At 42.1% G+C, this 19,591-nt stretch overlaps 1 protein-coding gene across 1 annotated transcript; it reads right to left on the bottom strand.

Annotated features, from left to right (window-relative positions):
* Positions 1 to 5,998: 5,998 nt before the first annotated feature.
* Positions 5,999 to 16,910, bottom strand: LOC106723046 (interleukin-13 receptor subunit alpha-1-like; the record flags this gene model as incomplete). The annotated part of the gene is made up of 5 exons (XM_014526428.2): positions 5,999 to 6,519; positions 7,299 to 7,371; positions 10,759 to 10,849; positions 13,442 to 13,535; positions 16,766 to 16,910. Coding segments are annotated over 5 exons (522 nt in total), but the record flags the coding sequence as incomplete, so codon positions are not given.
* Positions 16,911 to 19,591: the final 2,681 nt, after the last annotated feature.

Below are 19,591 nucleotides of genomic sequence, written 5' to 3'. Positions count from 1 at the left end.
CTGAATATCACCCAAAATACTAGTCTGCGCACAAGAAATGTAATGGTATGTAAACTGTTCAACAGAAAATTACCAAATAAATAAGGCGACAGAGGATCACCTCTTAAATCCAAGGGGCCTGAGGTTTTGCACTATTAATAAAGTGCAAAAAAAATCCTAATGCTTCTCAAATAATTCAATATACTATCATATATTTTACATCAACTTAGAAGGTGCATTTAGGATGATTTTTTAAATTGGTTTTCAGAACATAAAACAACAACAAAATACAGCCCAAAAAGATAAATGACTTACAGTTTGTATATGTTCCTGAATATCCCATGCTTCTCAGGCAATCCAACAGAATGATGAAATTTCACAACTTGTCAAAGCTGTTGAAGCTGGCAGCCAACAAGGAAAGATATGAGAAGAAATCTTGCTGTGTGGTTCAGTAAGATGGGGCATCCCTTCAACTCTGCTTTCTGGTCCCTGTTTCTGCCTGTGTTGTTGACTCTACATTTTACTAATTATTTCATGCACCATGCAGAAACACCACTGAGCATAGAAACCTGTCTTTCTTTCCTGGCTGCCCCATATACCAGCTCCACAAGAAGGATGGAGGGTTCTCTTTTGGCCTGCCTAACCCAAGGTTGAATTGTTAGGGTGCTGTCTTGGGAAGCAGGAGATGTAGACTCAAATTCAGGGTATAGGGGGCTCAAAGCTGGGTCTCTTATTCCCTGCACAAGTGTTCTAATCATGGGCTGTTAGGTTAAAATGCAGGAGAGTCATCCTCCAGTGTCAATTACTAGTCACACTTTTTGTGTAACTGACATTTAAAAGATTTTCACAGAATTAGGTCTCCCAGGAAGAAATGGGAATGCTACAGAGCATAAAGGGCCTAAGCATATTCCTTCTGAGCTTGCTTACAAAGACAAATAAGGTTGTGCAAATGTGAGTAGGATCTAATATCCATCTAAATGGCCCCAAATGCTACTCACATTGCTGACTTTAGCTGTGTCAATTCTACTTATCTGCCTGGAAGGAGAAATAGATATGGGTACAGGTTTTGAATAGACTGTATCTATATGAAAATTATGGCAAGCATAGGACATGGGATCTCTGTTAATTGTGCACAGTAGTAGAGTCCAACTGTACCAATTTCATTTGAATTGTCAAGCTATGCAAAAAGCTTGATTCACTTTTTCTCTAGATTTATTTTTATTTCACTACAAGTTAGTGGATGTGATTCTACACCCCTGTATATTACGTATACTCTGTACATACAACACACCCAAGAATAAGATACACACCTCATTTTTGAAAGGCAGAATGAAGGAAAAAAGATTTTTCCTTGTAGTAAGTAACTGTGTAGCAGCATCTAGGGAGCCAGACCTGGTCTTTGTTCTACTTCATGTGGATCATGTGCAGATTTTAGCTTTTTCCCAGCCAAAACTTAAGCAGCAGAAAATGTTGTTAGCATATTTTCTCGCTTACATTGTACGCTCCAATTTCCAGCACCTTGTTTTTGAGAGAACCATGTGTGTTATATGTGAGAAAATACAATACTTGATGAGCTGCAACTATATTAGGACAACACTGGATAGAACTCTACAAGCCTTTTTCACAAAGCAATTTGAACCTTAACCTTTATCTGAGGTGTGATTGTAAAAAACAGCTTGTTCTTTGTTATCATTTTTTATAAAGTAGATCAAGACTTGCCAGTCACATGACTTTAGTGTAGCAAGGGGAGCTAGGTGTAAAACTGTCTGCAGAGATTACACATGACTATAATGGAATAAATGTACTCTGCACTGAGGATGTAGGAGACAAGCTGAGGCTGACAGAGTCTTGCTATTGTCTTCAATAGGAGCAGTGCTTCTTCTTTTGTACCATGCTTACACCCATCCGGTCAGACATACATTTTTGTCTTCTCTTCCCTATTTAGATAGAATTTAATTTATATTTTAGATATATAATAAACCTGACTTCATTATTTCAAATATGGTTGACTGCAATCTCAGGGGATAGGGCTTGATGACTTTGTTCCCTCTAATTGTATTAATGTCCCTATGTTATAATATAATTGATGCATTTCATTTTGTTGAAAATCACTCCTAGTAACACTAGCAGACATGGAGTAGGGATGAGTGTGAACCAAACCTCAAATCTAAGTACCTCTATATTTTGCTGGGGGAAGAAATGAAATGTAGATTTAAAGCTGGATTCAAACATTATAGAAAAACCCTATTTCTGCTCAAGCATGGTATCTTGATCAAAACTGTCTGCAGCATTTGATTTTGCAAATGAATGTTCTATCCTACATTCTCTGAACAGCCAGCCTATTAAACATTGCAAAGGTAAAAGTTCACAGAAATTAACTAAATACTCCAAAAATGAATTTATTTTTATTAGCAGATTTGCACACATTTCTTGTACAGGTACAACTACATCAATTAATGATACAATTGTGTACTTGTGCAGTCAAGCGGCTTCCATATGTACTATGCTCATGATTATTTTCCAGGAGAAATGTCCCTTATACCTGTATAGGTTACCCTTATTCTGTTGTGGGAATGGCGGTGCCAATACAAAATAACTTCATATTGATCCGACTGAATCCGAGATAGGACCAGTTTAGACTGTACGTAAGCTTTGGCAGCTATGTTAGACAGAGGTGTGATGAGTTGTAATTTGTGACTGATGTAGCTGACATCACATAGGCCAGGTACAAACATACATTTACTGGTATAAGTAATCAGGTCTATACCTGTAACAGAACAGAAGTTTTGCACACAGAACCAGTCTATACCCAGAACAGAAGTTCAGCGCAAGTTTAAAAATGGAGGAACAAGGTGTAAGGTTTGTCCCCTTCCACATCTCCCTCCCCCCTCCCCGCCCACCGACCAAAGGACAAATATGTATTCTGTTTGCTACTGATCTAAACAATACCTCTTACAGAAAACTGCATCACTTAGCTCAATTCCGCCTTGGGCTTTTTGAGTTTCTGTACCTAGCCATACTGAAAATGGCAACAAACTTTCACTTTTGTAAGCTTCATCTGCTCAAGCATGCTTTGCTTAAAATAGCCTGGTATACCTATGTTATTAAAGCACTGAGAGGGAAGAGAAATGGAGTCCCCCTTTTAACTATGCAAATAGAGAAGTTCAGTTAAAACAAAACTTTTTTGTGTGGACTAACCTTAAATTTAACCAATGTGAAAGCTTTTAAGAATTGCTGTATCTTTTACAGCAAAGGCGGCAAAGTAGGGTTGCACCTTATAGACTAATTCAGGGAGGCATAAGCTTTATGAGCTACCTCTTATTTACAGCAAATTATGTCTGCAGTAGGTGGCAGCAGTAGATCACTGTTCACAGTTACAGACACAGTACTTCAGATCTGTACATGCTTGCATTTGGAGGATTGCTTTATCAGTGAGGCTTAAGGCATTCTGATTTTCAGGCAGTTGTAACATTGGAGCAAAAGGATGTAGATGCAAGGCTTTGTGAACTTTCATTGTGACACATTGTATCTCAAGGCCACTGCTCTTCAGAGTGTGTGCATATTTCCACAAGGATATTAAGGTAGGCTTTAACAGTGAATTTTGCAGCTGCTGAACTGGGGAAAGAGCTAACCTGACAAATTATCACTGGGCTTTATAGCATTGAAGGCATTTTTTATGTCTGATGCCCACTAACATGATGCATGAAGAACAGTGGCAGAGTTCTTGTCCCACTGGGAGCAGGGAACTAAGCTAGAACCCAAGATTCAATTTTTCATTTTAATTTTGAACTAATGTTTCATTCTGAAATTAACTTAAACACTTTTTTTTTTTTAAAGGAAGGAAAAACCTTAAAGTTTGAACATAATAAATCTTTTTATTAATTATGAAACATTTGTTCTACCCAAAACAATTTTTGTGGGGAAATTTGCCACAACAAGCCAAAATCAATATCAAATGGATTTTGGTTCGTTGACTGGTCAGCAAGTTTGACTAGCATACTAAAAATATCTATTTGCTTATTTCTCTTCCACTTGATTGTTCAAACAAGCAGTTTCCCATGCATATCTTCCTTGCAAATTCAAGGTGCTTTGTTTTTCCTTGGCAGTTTCCCAAGGGTTCAGAAAGCCAGTTCAGAGCAATGGTTTACCACGTCAGTCTGAAAGCAAGGCAGGGTGGCACCTTATAGAGTAACTGGTTCATAGAGACATAAGCTTTCATAGACATAGCTTTCATATGGTGCTGCACTTGGGCAGTAGTAACCAGCAGCACACTTATAAGATGGGAAACTCCCTTCTTGAGAGCATGGAGGGAGGCTGAAAGGGATCTTCGAGTCATTATTGACTCCAAGATGAACATGGGCCAACAATACGAGGTCACGGCTGGCAGGGCCAACCGGACCCTATCGTGCATCCACAGGTGCATCTCAAGTAGGGCCAAGGAGGTGATCCCCCTCTACATGACACTGGTTAGGCCACAGATGGAGTACTATGTCCAGTTCTGGGCACCCCACTTCAAGAGGGATGTGGAAAACATTGAGAGGGTGCAGAGGAGGGCCACCCGCATGATCCGGGGACAGCAGGGCAGACCCTACAATGAGAGGCTACAGGACCTGAACCTGTTCAGCCTTCACAAGAGAAGGCTGAGGGGGGACCTGGTGACCATCTGTAAACTCACTAGCGGGGAACAGAAGGGTTTGGGGGAGACCTTGTTTCCCCTAGCGCCCCCAGGGATAACAAGGAATAACAGCCACAAGTTGTTGGAGAGTAGGTTTAGATTAGACATCCGTAGGAACTACTTCACAGTTAGGGTGGCTAGGATCTGGAACCGACTTCCAAGGGAAGTGGTGCTGGCTCCTACCCTGGGGGTCTTTAAGAAGAGGCTTGATGCCTACCTGGCTGGGGTCATTTGAGCCCAGTTTCCTTCTGCCCAGGCAGGGGATCGGACTTCAAGATCTACAAGGTCCCTTCCAACCCTACTTCTATGATTCTATGACAGCCTACTGCGTCAGATGAAGATTCAGAGCTATGAATTATATTCTATGAAGATTCATAGCATACGATGAAGTAGGCTGTCACCTGTGAGAGCCTATGCTGCTCAAAAGCTAGTTCAAGATGTCTACCCAAAAATCTCTCATGTTGAATGGTGCATGGAAACAGAGATAAAAAACATTCTAAAAGACAACTAAAAATAAACAGATTTAGTTGGACAATGTAGGCCTTCCACTTTGTTTTAGGCAGGAAGAAAAAGGAGGATATTTTATACATAGATTATATTTTAGTATTTACACCTCATCTATCTCCTTTTACTAGCTCACTGTTTGTAATCCTTTTGAAAAGTTATATAAGTAGAACTCCTTGCTTATTGATGTCCAAGAAATATATATCTTCGCTCCAGTAAATAATTTTATAGGTCTACACAAGAATGTTGTTTGCCTGTAAACAATACATTGCCATATTATACATTCCTCAAAGCTCTGCAAAGCCTTTAGGAGCTGTTACCTCCAAGACTAGTTTATTTGTGGTCTCTCATGGTTCAGCATGCCCACGTGTCAGACAGATAATGAAATTATCCGCTGGTCTTGAATGAATAGCTGATTTTCCGAGGTCTTGATCTTTTGGCCATGATTGCATATTGCAATGCTACAAATCCTATCCTTGATTGAACCTTGACCTCTAATCCCCAAACCTAGCTTAATTTGGACCTCCAAACACCATCTCCTGGGTGCATCTACATGTGCAATTAATTTGACTGAAGAAACTCCAGCACAGTTTGTGCCAGAGTTTATTGCCCCCAGGCACTGTGTTGACATGTGTGCCTGGGATCGCAGCACGTTGAGCCAGGTCACAGCAGCCCTGGCTGACAGGGGGCCCAGGGAGTCAGCCTGCCAGTCTGGGGCTGCTCTGACCTGGCTCAACATGCTGCAGAAGGGCTAGCTGGGCTATGAGGGTACTTCAGTGTGGGGCTAGTCAACAGGCAGTCCCTGCACTGAAGCACCCTCATGCCCCAGCCAGCCCCATCAGCACCTACTTTTGCGCTGCAGAGCACTAAATAATACCCCATCGGATAGGTCTTGTGTTTACAAGTATTATCCTACAGTGGCATTTATTAGCTTACTGTGGCCTAATAGGGTCATACCTGTAGATGCTGAAACTTTACTGAAGAGCTCTAATCTCAAAATCAGCAGTAGTAAAATAAAAATTGAAGCAGTCTCTGGCATCTGTGATTTCTTGACCTCTTAGGAATTACATAATATGAGCAGTGGAAACTTTTGAGATCTTTCAAATTGCTGGATGCAGACCACTCTGTACAGCCTTGATCAGGTTCTTCCAGAGTACCTGATGAGATGCTTGTCCAAACTTGAAAAGATAGCCACTGCTGGGCAGAAAAGAGGATTGCTCTCCGACAGTATCCTTGGTCTAATCAAGAATCCAGATTCACCAAATTGTCTTTGTTACGAATGCTCTTGTGACAGTTGTCCTCCCAAGTAGCCAACACAAGTTTTAAGGGCATCTCCATTTCATTTGGATTGAAATATTTTTCTTTTGGGGAAAAAATCATGTTACATTACTCGTATTAATCATATAGTACTTGTATATTACATTTCATAATGCAGTGATGTTGCAAATGAGATCAAAATCTGAATGCTGTTACAGATGTACAAGTCATGTTAGACATGTAAGACTAGTAATGACTGCATATTTCTTCTGACCAGACCATACTCTTAGCTTCTTCGTCCACTCCTGGCCATTGCTTACTCAAATTTGTTTATTCTCTGAATCCTAGTGTGCTGTTTGGCATGAGTGACTGGTGCCTTCTGGATCTGGGTGGGGCACCCGCAGAAGCCACTGATGGTGGTGGCCCTGTCAGGGTGGGCACCAGCCCTGCCAACAGCATTGGTGTCACCCACTGGGGGGGCACATGCCCCCCATGTCAGCCAATGGGCGGGCATGTGCAACCCTGTGCACCCCCTACCAGTTGCCTATGCTGTTTGGTTTGCTCTTGAGGCAATGCAACTATGCCTTCAGAGCTTCTATCAAAGCTAGACTTCACCCCATAACAATGAATATTATATTATGTCACATGTTTTGTTCTTTAGTGGATAAAATAAATTACCCCGGATGGATCTGAACAGGTTTTTGACATTGATAGCAGCATTACTGTATTCACTCCTATTTCATTACAGTGGTACTATTTCATATACAGGGTCTACCAAGTACACTTTATTCAATCTTACTTTTCTTTCAGCATCATCAACATTTACCAATATTATCTGTTGTCACCACCAAGTTAGTAAATGCATGTATATTCAAAGACTTACCTGTCAGAGGTACAACACAGACGTCTCTAATGATCTGCATGTCAGGAATTTTGAGAACAGGGTCATCCTCTTTCTGTGTTAATTATATTAATACATAGCAACTATTTGTTTTAATCCATGGTTTACATAATGAATAAACAAGTTTGCAGAACTAGAAAAGTATGGGCCTTCCAAAAAGACTCCATTCTGGGTTTAAGTACAGCATGACTTTCTCTTTACAATCTGTAGGCGCTTGTACACATGACAAAAATTGCCTGTTTTTGTGGTTTAATTGTCACACTTTACATGGACAGAGTTTTTTGCGATTTAAATAAATTAGTTTGCAATGTAGTTACTTGTAACTCTGCAGCCATTAATCTGACAGCTAACCCCCCAGCTGTAGGAGAGGTGGACTGAAGGCAGAAGCTGCAAGGGGCCCAATCCTTTTTTTTTTTTGCAGAGCCTGCCCGCCTTTCCTATGGCTAGGGGGTGAGCTGACGGTGAGCTGAGTGGGCTCTGAGCTGCGGAGGGCCCTGGTCCTTCCCTCTGTTGCACTGGTGCCTCCCAGGGCTGCCCAGGAGGGCTGCTAGCAGGCCAGGGACTGCCCCAACTCAGAGACACCAGATCCAATGCTTCCCTGAGCCTGCCCAGGCTTCCAAAACATTGTGCATTGTCCCCGCTGCGTTCTCCAGCTGCTAGCACTCCCAGTTACCCTCTTTCCACCTTCCTACACTGCCCCAGGGGCAACCCAGCCCATTCCCACATGGTCCTAGGTGGCATAAAGGCTGCGGGGACAGTAAGCAGGGTGTTGCTCCCCAGGCAGGCTTGGGGAAAGGTTGGATCCAGTGAGAGCTGCCTCCAAGCTGGGACAGCATCTGGCCTGGCCTGCTAGCAGCCCACACAGCTGGCCTCATGGGCCGGCCCCATGGAGGTAAAGAAGAGTAGCTCAGGGACTGCTTAGATCACTGACAGCTCATGAAGGCAGGCTTGGCCTGATCCTTTTTTTTCACAGAGCCTGCCTGAGACTGGGGGGGTGAGCTGCCAGTGGGCCCTGAGCTGTGGGGGGCCCCAGTCCTTCCCTCCATGGCAGCGACACTCACCAGGGCCACCCAGGCAGGCTCCTAGTGCACTGGATGCTGCCCCAGCTCCGAGAGAGCACCCACAATATCCAATTCTTCCCCAGACCTGCCTGGGAAGCAGCACCCTATGCACTATCTCTGCCACCTTCCCGCCACCTGGGACCACCCGAGAATGGGCTGGCTTGCCCCTGGAGCAGCATGGAAAGGCAGCAGGAGGGTAGATGGGTGTGCTGGTGGCCAGAGAAGGCAGTGGGGACAGTGCACAGTGCTCTGGAAGCCCAGGTGAGCTCAGAGAAGCATTGGATCAGGTTCCTCCACACTGGGGCAGCCCATTAAGAGCCTGCCTGAGCAGCCCCGAGGGGTATTGCTGCTTCAGAGGGAAGAAACAGGGCCCCTGCAGCTCACATGCTTGCTTGGACCACAAGCACCTTAGCTTCTGGCCATGGGAGAGGTGGGCAGGCTCCACGAAAAACAAAGAAAAGGATCAGGCCCCTCACTGTAACAATGATGGAAGCCCCTAAATTGAAATGGTGGATTTTTAATCATCACAATTAGAAACCCACGGTTTAATTTTAGGGGACCAAACTCCCATCAAATGTACAAGTGCTCTGTCACAATGAACTATGTCACAGTAATAATCAGTTTAATTAAGGAAAACAGGAGGCCAGGGACTAATAAAAATGAAACAAATTATTTTAGTCCAGAAAATGTTTTGGAATAGTTATGTGTGGTGCACGTATGTGTGAGTGTGAACTAAAGAACAAAATAGCATCAGAAATCTCAACAATTCCATTCGAAAGGTATGGTGTTTTTATTTGTCCTTGCCTTTTCTAACATAAGCATATAGCATAAACATCAGTATATATTGTAATATGTCTATGTTACAGAAGGCAGGATCAAGGAAATACATACATATTGAAGATGCAGGGTTTTTTGACCCTGCCTTCTGTAATGTGTGTGTGTGTGTGTGTGTGTGTGTGTGTGTACACTCCAGAGGCAATACACACATACACATATATGCGCACACACACATATGCATGTACGTATGTGTATATATATGTGTATGTGCATATATATATATATATATATATATATATGTATGTATGTATGTATGTATATGTGTATGTGTATGTATGTATGAAAGCTTGCTAAGAATTTTTTTTCCAATTATTTAGTTGGTCTAATAAAACATATCAGATTTCCCAAAGAACCTTGTCTGTCTCTGTATGTATGTCTGCATTTATATACATATTGCCTCCTGACTACACACACACACACATATGTACACACATATACACACAATATACACACACACATATATACACACATGTGTGTGTGTATATTGGAATATAAAAAAGTATTTAATTTCAGAATGAAACATGGATTCAAAATGTGTCTTTTTTGATCTCCCAAGTATGTGCTTTTTCATCTACCCCCTTGGAGAAAATTGTGCTCCACGGATCCATAAATTGTTTTGTTTTGGAATATATACATATATGTATGTGTGTGCGTAGTCTACAGGCAATATGTAAATTCATGCACATGCATGCATACATACATACACACACACACTCTGTGCGTGTGTATGTGTGTGTGTGTGTGTGTGTGTGTGTATAGGAATATATATATATTCCTGTACATTTGTGTGTGTGTGTAGTCCAGAGGCAATACATACATGCATATATACATATAGTATGTGTATATATATGTATATATTACAAAACAAAACTGTTTATGGGTCCATGGACCACAGTTTTCTCCAAAAGGGTAGATGAAACAGTATACACATGAGAGATGAAAAAAGACACATGCATGTGCTAAGAGAACATACACAGTTGACTTAAACTACTGGAAAGTATTCAGATACTTTGATGGTAGGCATGGTACAAGAACTTGAACAGAACAGAACAGAACAGAACAGAATGTATGTGATTCCTAAGAGGTGGTTTAGAACAGGAGCTACCAGTATAAAGGAATGAAGAAACCTTCATACTAGCACCATTTTTCAAGAGTGCTTGAGGGGAGTGAGGGCACATACATATATCATATAACCTCCATCCACCACCACCACCAACCCCCCCCGCAGAAGGATTTGAGCATTATGGCCCCCTGAAGAACAAAACATTTGTGGATTTCCTCTGAAACAATGTATTCTGCACTGGGACCGCTGTCTAGGTGGCACAATGTAATCCACTTTTTTTTCTCTGACTGTTTACCTACAATGAATAAAAAACATGGAATATCTCATCCATGTGGCTCCTTCACTTAGTCACAGAAATATCCCAAAACAGCCCTTCACTGTATTTGTCCAGGTGACTAAATGCCCTTAGCTGTATGATACTGATCCCAAAGAACAATATGCATATCACCATACTGAGGGAAAGGATTGGTGTGTTCTGTACCTGCCAGTGAGCTTCATCAGAGTCTAGCCATGTTTTGATTTTGACTGGAGGGCTTGGAATAGCCACAAAGAGAACACTGAAGCATATATACCTACAAAAGAGTGATACAGACACAGGATTGTTATTGTTGTAAAATTCCTGCAAGCACAGATTGTTTAAGAGCAAATTGGTTGGAAGCCTATGTACAAGATAGTGGACAACATTTTAAATAAATGAACTATGTAAACCAATAGAGAAAGCATCAGTCTAAAGGTTGCATTTACTACTGGTCTGAGTATAGGGAAGAGTGTTAGGAGTTCATGTGTTTGAATCATGACTCTGCCCCATGGTTTTGGACAAGTGATGGAAGGCTTGCTTCTACAAGACGTCCTATACCTCTTCCATGTACTGAACACTCTATGGGGTTTTTTTATCCAGAATGTTAATTTATCTGTAGATGCAAGTTACTTTCAATTCAATGTCTAATTCATCTCTGGGGAAACCTTGCTTTCTGCAGTTTTACTCTCCCTCATAGCTATGGTTTCCTGATTCTTTATTACGAAAGGAAGATGGAATATGTGGCATTTGCTTTCATCTTAACCTGCAATCATATGCAATATTTTTTTAAATGGCAGCTGCCCATAAACAGTTGAATGATAAAAATAACCAAATACAAAAGTTTTGAGTAGGGAGTTCTCCAGGTAAAACACTGGACCATTAAAATACCAAAGTGTTTTGAGTTATGGGTCCATCCTGAGCATAATGTCTTCCAGTTCAGTAGAACCTTTTTCTCCTTTCATGTGAATGGAAAAACTGTGCAGCAAAGCAGAAGGGAAGCAATGTCTAATGGTATAATCATGTTGTAATCAATGACAGGTGTTAAGTTTCCATGTCAGTACAGCCCAGCTAATCCTTTAATCCCATGACTTTTGTAAAACATTGATTTTAATGTAAACTCACCAACACATTAAAACATGCTCAGAGCACCCAGGAATTATCCAATTAAAACAATCAATATAGCTCAGGGAACTAATTCTGAACACAGTAATGAATGCAGAACTCAAAAAAACCACAGGACAAAACCACTCTGGTAATAGAAAGCCAATAGTCTGAGGGGTGTTTGAGAGCTAGTAGAGGTTGAATTAAAGGTAAAAGGTAGGCAGGGAGATGAAGAAAACAGATGGAGTTCTTTGGGGAGGCTAGGACAGAGCAGCAACAGCATTTGGAGGCAATTTACCAATCAGTGGGAGTATCCCCATAAGTGTGCACGTCTGGTTTTTGGCACTGCAAACCCATCTGCGGCACTGCAAACTGCATGCACCACATGTGCATGCATTCGCTAAGCTGCTAATTTGCAGTGTGGCATTTTTTTTTTGACACTGGAAGGTCCCTTTGTAAAAATAAATAAATAAATAAATAAATCACTAAAAAAAGCAGCATGGCATAGATGGCTGCAGCATGCACCACCTGAAACCGGAGTCTGGCCAGCTGGTGACCAGGCTCCTCATTTGGGATCCTCACAAGGCCCCCAGAAACCCAGATAAGGCTTCTAGAGCCAGCTCAGGTGCTGGCACCAGCTTCTCCTACCCTGCACGGGGCAATTTGCTGCATACCAGAGCGCATGTGCAGGGGCATGCCCAGGGACAACTATCAATGGAACAAATGTGCCACTGCTGTTTGACCCAGGGGAAATGCATATGCCCGCTCATAAGGATGCGCTTCATGGTTGCATCTACATATGCAATTAGTGCATAGCAATAATTTCTGGTGCAGTTTGCATTGGAATTTATTTCAGGCACAGCTTTTACATGTTCACCTGGGACCGCAGCACATTGAGCCAGGGAAGAGCAGCCCTGGGCTGGCAGGAGGTCCAGGGGCTTGGCCTGCCAGTCTGGGGCCACTCTGCCTCAGCTCAACATGCTTTGGAGGGGCTGGGTGAGGCATGAGGGTGCTATAATGTGGGGCTAGCCACACCCCTGTGCCCCAGTCAGCCTCAGTCACCATCTACATGTGAGTTTCAGTGCATGTAACTACTTTGCTGTATAATAGTACTTGTCCCAGACAGTATTATTCTACAGCAGAGTTAATTAATTTACTGCACCCTAATGTGGGTGCACATGTAGATGGTGACACTCTACTGTGGAGCTACTCAGCTATTGGTATTTGCTATTAAGGTGATGCAATAAACTCAAGAGCAGTTTGTGTTGGAGTTAACTGCTCCGGGGCAAAGCATCTATATGTGCACCCAGGACTGCAGCAATTAGAAACAGAGCACAGCAGCCCCAGGCTGGCAGGAGGGCATAGGGGTTCAACCCTGGGCTATGAGTGGTGGTATCAGGCAGTGGAAGGGTTAGCAAGAGCCAGAGGTCTGGCCCCTGGCAGACCATAATACCAGCACACATGTGGATAGTAATGGTTTACTGTGGAGCTAGTTAGTCAACTCTACAGTAAAACACAGGTGTAGATCATCCAGTGTTTAGAATATCTACAAAGCAATTATAGTCTTAAATTTCCAGCTAGGTTTTAAGTATAATTCAACCACCAGTGAAATAGAAGAGCTGCTTTTGATTGATTCTTTATATATTACATTGTCTGGTGACGCACAGAAAGACAACATTGATTCTTTATATATTACATTGTCTGGTGACAAACAGAAAGACAACCCCCCCCTGCCCCGCCTCTCACCACCAAGAATGCGTATTACCTTCTACAGATAAAAATCAGAAATATTCCAAAGGAAATCACAGGAAGAACACAGGCCAAAACTGGTATGTGTAACAAGGTTTCCATTGTATTGTCTGTAAGAAAAAAAAAAGGAAAAAAAAAGGAAATGTTAATTTTAGTAGTGCAGAACGAATATGGTATTCTGAAAAGGTTTAACTTCAGAGGGCTTCATGACATAGTAAAGGACTCTTTTCTATGAATCAGTTAAGCACAAATATGGTACCCTTCTTGCATTGCTACAAATACAAAGATTACATTTCTGTGAACTTCAGTGAGAACGTGTGCGCCTCAGAACAGGGCTGTCCAATTAGCAGCCCATATGCAGCTCTCAAGGGAATAATCTGCAACCCTCAGATTCCCACTCTGGGTGACACTCTCCCCATTGCTCACCTGCTGCTGCTGTAGGACTCTCCTGTTCTCCTGCTTCCTCCAGCCTGTCCCTGCCCCTGGGGGCAGAACAGGGCAGGGCAGCATGGTCGGTGGGGCTAAGGACCCAAGGCCAAGGGGAGTTGGAGAGACTTGAGGAACCCACACAGAGTAGTGCAGTGTAGTGTAGAGCCACATGGCATCAAATGGCATGAGGCTCAGGAGGTACTCAGCACACACATGTGGCTGAGGGGCCTGTGACCTCTGGCCACTTAGATGTTGTACAGCCCTGTCTCAGAGGATAAGCTGTGGACTTTGAATCAGAAAACCTTGAGTGTATTCCCATCTTAGCCAGTTACTAACAAGTCAGTTCAACATTCCATGCCTTTTTTCTACACAAAACAGGTTTGTGCAGAAAGTTTCTACACTGAAAATTAGTTTATCTAAAACTGAAAACTGTCATGGGCAAAAGTCAGTTCCTATTAAATGAATTCACTTTTCCTGTTGGAAGTCTAACACTTTTAAGTATTTCAAACACTTTAATACAAATATTTCTATTTTGTTTTGACATATCCTTTCATTTTGTTTTATTTGAAACTAAAATTAAGTTAAGTTAAAACGCCCATTGGAAATATGTATACATTTATACGTAGATGTATACATTTATATATAACAGTTATGCATATTTATATAATAATTATATATATTTATATAATTCTTTTACATATATACTTCTATATATTACTTAAATATAATACACTTACTTTATTATATTTGGTCCTCCTTAGAAACAGAGGCAAAAATCAGATTGAAAAAGAATGTCAAGGAAAACAGACCATAACCTTTCTACAGGCATCAAGAGGACGATGTGGTAGGAAGAGTATATGGACCCTCAATTTACATTCCTATTCTAAGAGCTACTGCACTGAACTTCTCTAGGATCAGGAAGAAGGGAAAAAGGGAAAGTGTTTGGGTATTATTATAAAACTTGGGTGTACAATATACACATGTGAAGTGTAATCTACACCTGGTATAAATCAAGAACGCTTCAGTGAAGGCATGTAACTTTTGAGATCTGGCCCACTATACAGGAACTTTTCTGACAGAGAGGAAACTATGGGTGTGATTGTTAAGCCATTAGTTTCTCCTAAGCAGCAGCTGTAGAGGAAGTTGGGAAGGCAGGAGCATTGCAAGCACTTAAACTATAATAGCAGGGTTTGTTGAGCTAGAGTCTTGTGATGTGCTGACAGCCCCTAAATAGTTCCACTTCCTTTTACTAGTGATAAAGGATTAGCAGCAGGTGTTACCATGTTTGTAACTAAATTTCCATGCATTCCACTTTTCCTCATTGTAAGAAGGGCTTGTAATGCTGTTTTCCCATACCGATGTTACATAGACAGAGGATTCCTCATCACCATTATATTAGCAAAATAGCAGTGCCTGACCCTGTAGTTTTTGTACCTTCAGACAAATATGAACCTTTAGCTCAAATGCTTAAATACTGTTTTTTGTTCCTGCCATGCAGCCTTGCTGTATTCAGTTGTGAGACATTTATCTATTCTTATTTATTAAAGGTAATGTTTATACTATTTTGTGTATCGACATATTCACACAGAGAAACATACAAGATCAGGTCCAAATTGTTCTCTCAGATGCTTCCTCTTAGGCATTGTGACACCTAAAATGGGTATGGTCAGGCTTGTAGGATCCCCAGACAGTCAATCGAGAGAGTTAGGCATCTCCAAAATGTAATCCAGAAAATGTATCTGTTTAGCAGCATAAGACCTAGACACATAATAGGAAGGAGAAAGTACATGCTGAACCTCTGCCCCTATCCAGGGCTTAGCTACCTAACTAAGGTTGAACATTGGGCATCTCTATTATCTTAGAATCCAGTGTCCAGAAGGGAGAAGCCTAACTCACATCAACAGCATTGAATTCAAGTTGATTTCACTTGGTGCACATATACCATCCACCTTTTGAATAATGGCCCAGGTATTAGAGCACTTGCCCAAGAAATGAGAGACTCAGATTCTTGGCCTACCTCACCCCATAAGCAGCTGGTAGGTAGAAGGTTTCAGGGGGGCACGTGCCCCTCCAACAGGGCTGTCCCCACCACTGACGCCTCCAGCAGCTTCTGCATGTGCTCAGCCCCGTCCTTGCTGCCACTGTCACCGGCTTCTGTGGGAGCTCACCACTGTCCCCGCTGCTAACACCACTGGCAACTTCTGTGGGTGCTCGCCAGCTCTGTCCCCACTGTCGATGCCGCCCCTGGCTTCTGCAGGTGCCCCCCCAGACTCAAGAGGCACCAGTCACCCATGCCTCATTCTGAGAGGATTTATACTCACATCTCCCAACACCCTAACCAACAGATAATACAGCTGTCTGGGAAAGTGCAGCTTCCACTCCTCATGACAAATTTGGCTGGCTGTGAAGCAAAGAGCACAGGAGCCATCATCCAGAACAGTAAGCAAGAAAGATCCTGACTCTGTAGTCCATTGGTGAGCTTACTTCCCAGGTAACAAGGAGACCTGGATTTCTGGTTCCTGCTGCCAGGATTATTTCTGGTTTGTAAGCAATGACTGCATAATGTAAAATGCATAAACCATACTGAGAGAAATAACTGGAACCCAGGAGTCCCCCATGCCCTGGGGAGTCCCATCATAAAAGGAATGTAAATCTTTGGGCAGGGGCTTTCATTTTGTCCTATACTCTTAAGTACAAGTAGGTCCCAGTTCCTGACTGGGGATCCTAAGAATTACTAGAATACAAGAAAAGAATGATAATGACGTGGAGAACTTTTCTCTTCTGTATTCCTAACCTGTACCTGCAAAGAGTTTGACAGGGCCTGAGACATGGTTCCCTATTCCTGTTTATTACAGCATTGTCTTTTTGCAGCTAAAATTATTCCCTTTTTATATTACAAATTATAACTTACCATCATTGATGAAAACTGGTTCACTCCAGTCACTCCAAAGCTTGTTTGTTATACAAATCTTTTTCTTTGCTCTGACTTGAACAGAGTATGCTTTCATTGGATTATGAACTGGATACACATATTCTTCTTCCCTGGTTTCTGTGGGCTAGCAGAAGTTTTGTTAAATTTTATTTATCATTGCAGTTTAAAGAGCACAAATACAAATGTCTGCATTTCAATCCTAATTAAAATATGTCTTAAAATAGGGATACATACATTTGAAAACAATGTGTATATATGAAAACAGAGGTTTTGAAACCATGAAACTATTGACTCTAAGAATGTTGATACCAATCAATGTTGTACCAAGAATAATAACTCCTCTTCTATATTCAATTACACCAAGTATCAAGAATATAGTAAGAACGAGGCAATATGCTTGGGGCTTTCTTTTTGTTTGTTTTGCTTTGACTTTTTAAATAAAATATGACCACATTTCTTAAGGAAATAATCTACATTTTTAACATGACTATTCATTTCAGATGTTTCAGTTTCTGGTGATTAACATGGCAGCTCAAATGGATCTGAGAGAAAGTATCCAACACTCAGATAATGCATCTCAAACAGAACATGGAAAATTTAATCTCTTTTAAACATTTGTCACTTTTGACATTTCAGGTCATCTCTAAAAAATGCACAATAATGCTTTACAAGATATAGAAAAGACAAGAGGAGAGATGACTTATTGACAATGACAAACAATACCATAAGAAAAGACAAAAGAGTAGAGGCCAAATTCTATTTCCCTTTGCACACCTAAATGTCAGCTTTCCAGCAAGTGGCATTGTTGGCACTTAGCATACTTTATGATTCTATTACTGATGTAGTGAGGATGCTTAAGTATCTACATGGTTACTGATCATGCAAACTGGGACACACGCAGTGGGACACAAAACTATGGAGGGGAATATGTTGACTATATGCAAGTCACAAAATGCTAACCAACAAAAACTCATGACTAGCGCAGTTTAGAGGTAGGAGGACACTCCCATGTTTTAGCTCTAGAACTGAGGGGGTCAGGGCACTTGCTCAGGAAAGATACCAAGGTTCTAGGGCTTAATCACCCAAAGCGGATTTAGACCCTGCCTCTCTCTGACTTTTAATCATAGCATTCCAACCACCCAACCATAGATTAGACATTATACGATGTCTTCTACGGTACTCCTTTTAAACCTGATTCACTAGGCAGTAGGGGTGTATGAAACAGGCCGTATTGAATTCAGATTCAGATTCAGCCTGAATTGGGGACAGTAATTTGATTTGTTGATTTGGATCACTGTCCCAATTCGATTCGGCCAAATCCAAATCTGAAGATTCAATGATGATTCGGAAAATTGGCAATTTGGCCATAGACACAGCTTAAAATGTTTTTTCTACATGCCTCAAGGTACCAGGTATGGCTCATGAACACTGCAATGGTGGGGCAGATGGAGTGCCCCACAGGAGCACGGCAGGGGGGAGGACCCGCATGCTTGGCAGTGTACCCAGAAGTGGACCAAAAGTACTTCCAGTCCACTTCTGGGTCTGCTGCCAAGCACGTGTGGCGGCACCCAGCTCAGCGATCGGCCATGGGGAGACCCTGGATGCCCCCCAGACCCAGGAGGCACCAGTCACCGAGCCGGGGGAACACAGGGGGGCCCCCTGTATGCTTCCTGGCAAACCCAGAAGTGGACTGGAAGTGCTTCTGCTCCACTTCCAGGTCTGCTGTTGAGTGCACTGGGGACCCCCCACACACTTCTGAGGGATACTCCATCTGCCCCACCATCTTAGCATTCACAAGCCTCCTGGTACCTTGAAGTATGTAGAAAAAACGTTTAAAGCTGTGTCTATGTCTAAATCATCGAATCTGTCCGAATCTCTCCAAATCAATTTGGAGAGTTTTGATTCAATTTGGAGAGATTAAAGGGTCTCCTGATTCGATTTGGAGTCGGAGATTCAGCCATTGAATTGGCCGAATCTCCTCCGAATCGAATCAGTGATCAAAGCTTTGCACAGCCCTACTAGGCAGCTATGAGAAGGAAAAAGAGAGAGAAGAGAACAAATTAAAGGGTGTTTTGCTCAGTTTGACAGGTGCTCATCTGAAAAGGAGCAGGTCATGGGTTCTAACCCAATGGGGCAGAAATTATCCCTCTGCTCTCTGTTTCATCCAATGAATTTCAGATGCAAAGAGCAGCTTCAAAAAGAGTGCTGGATGTAGTGATAAGAGAATGCCTGATGTAAGTCAGAGAGAAAAAGTTAAAAGTGTCTCTGGTGGACAGACTTAGAACTCAAGTTTCCTACGGCCTGGGGAAGTGTCCCTAACCATTCAGCTATTAGGGCTATACCATAGAAGGGCTCCTCCTGTTTTTTTGTGGACTTATGCTCAACTACACATATATAGCTGCATACCTGTCTGGCCAGTGCATAGATTACATTGAGCATGATCAGGAGCCAGGCAGATGCCACACTTATACGTAAAATCATTGGAAATAGTATGAAGTGCCAAAAATAAAGCTTACATGGCTGAAAAGCTGCCACTTGGGCATGCAGAGTAAAATAGAGTTCTGTCTTAAATGTATGCATCTCAAAGACAGAGAGCTGTTCAGGTTGGCAGTCGTAAGCTGTCAATCATGATATGTGGATCTTCTTCGGCACAACCGAAGCTGTGTATGAACCAAGCTCTTGCAGACTCACCCTGCTTAGAGCGGAAAAAGGCGGTACACTCCTCAAAGATGAGTCCAACAAAAATTTCTGAAAGAAGCACTACCAAAAGCTCCTGAACTAAGAATTGATGGTGACTGATGAAAC

The sequence above is a fragment of the Alligator sinensis genome, unplaced genomic scaffold (genome assembly GCF_000455745.1).
Source record: "Alligator sinensis unplaced genomic scaffold, ASM45574v1 scaffold144_1, whole genome shotgun sequence".
In the NCBI taxonomy this organism is placed as follows: Eukaryota; Metazoa; Chordata; order Crocodylia; family Alligatoridae; genus Alligator; species Alligator sinensis.
The sequence above is the reverse complement of the archived record's forward strand: the minus strand, read 5'-3'. Positions and strand labels throughout refer to the sequence as shown.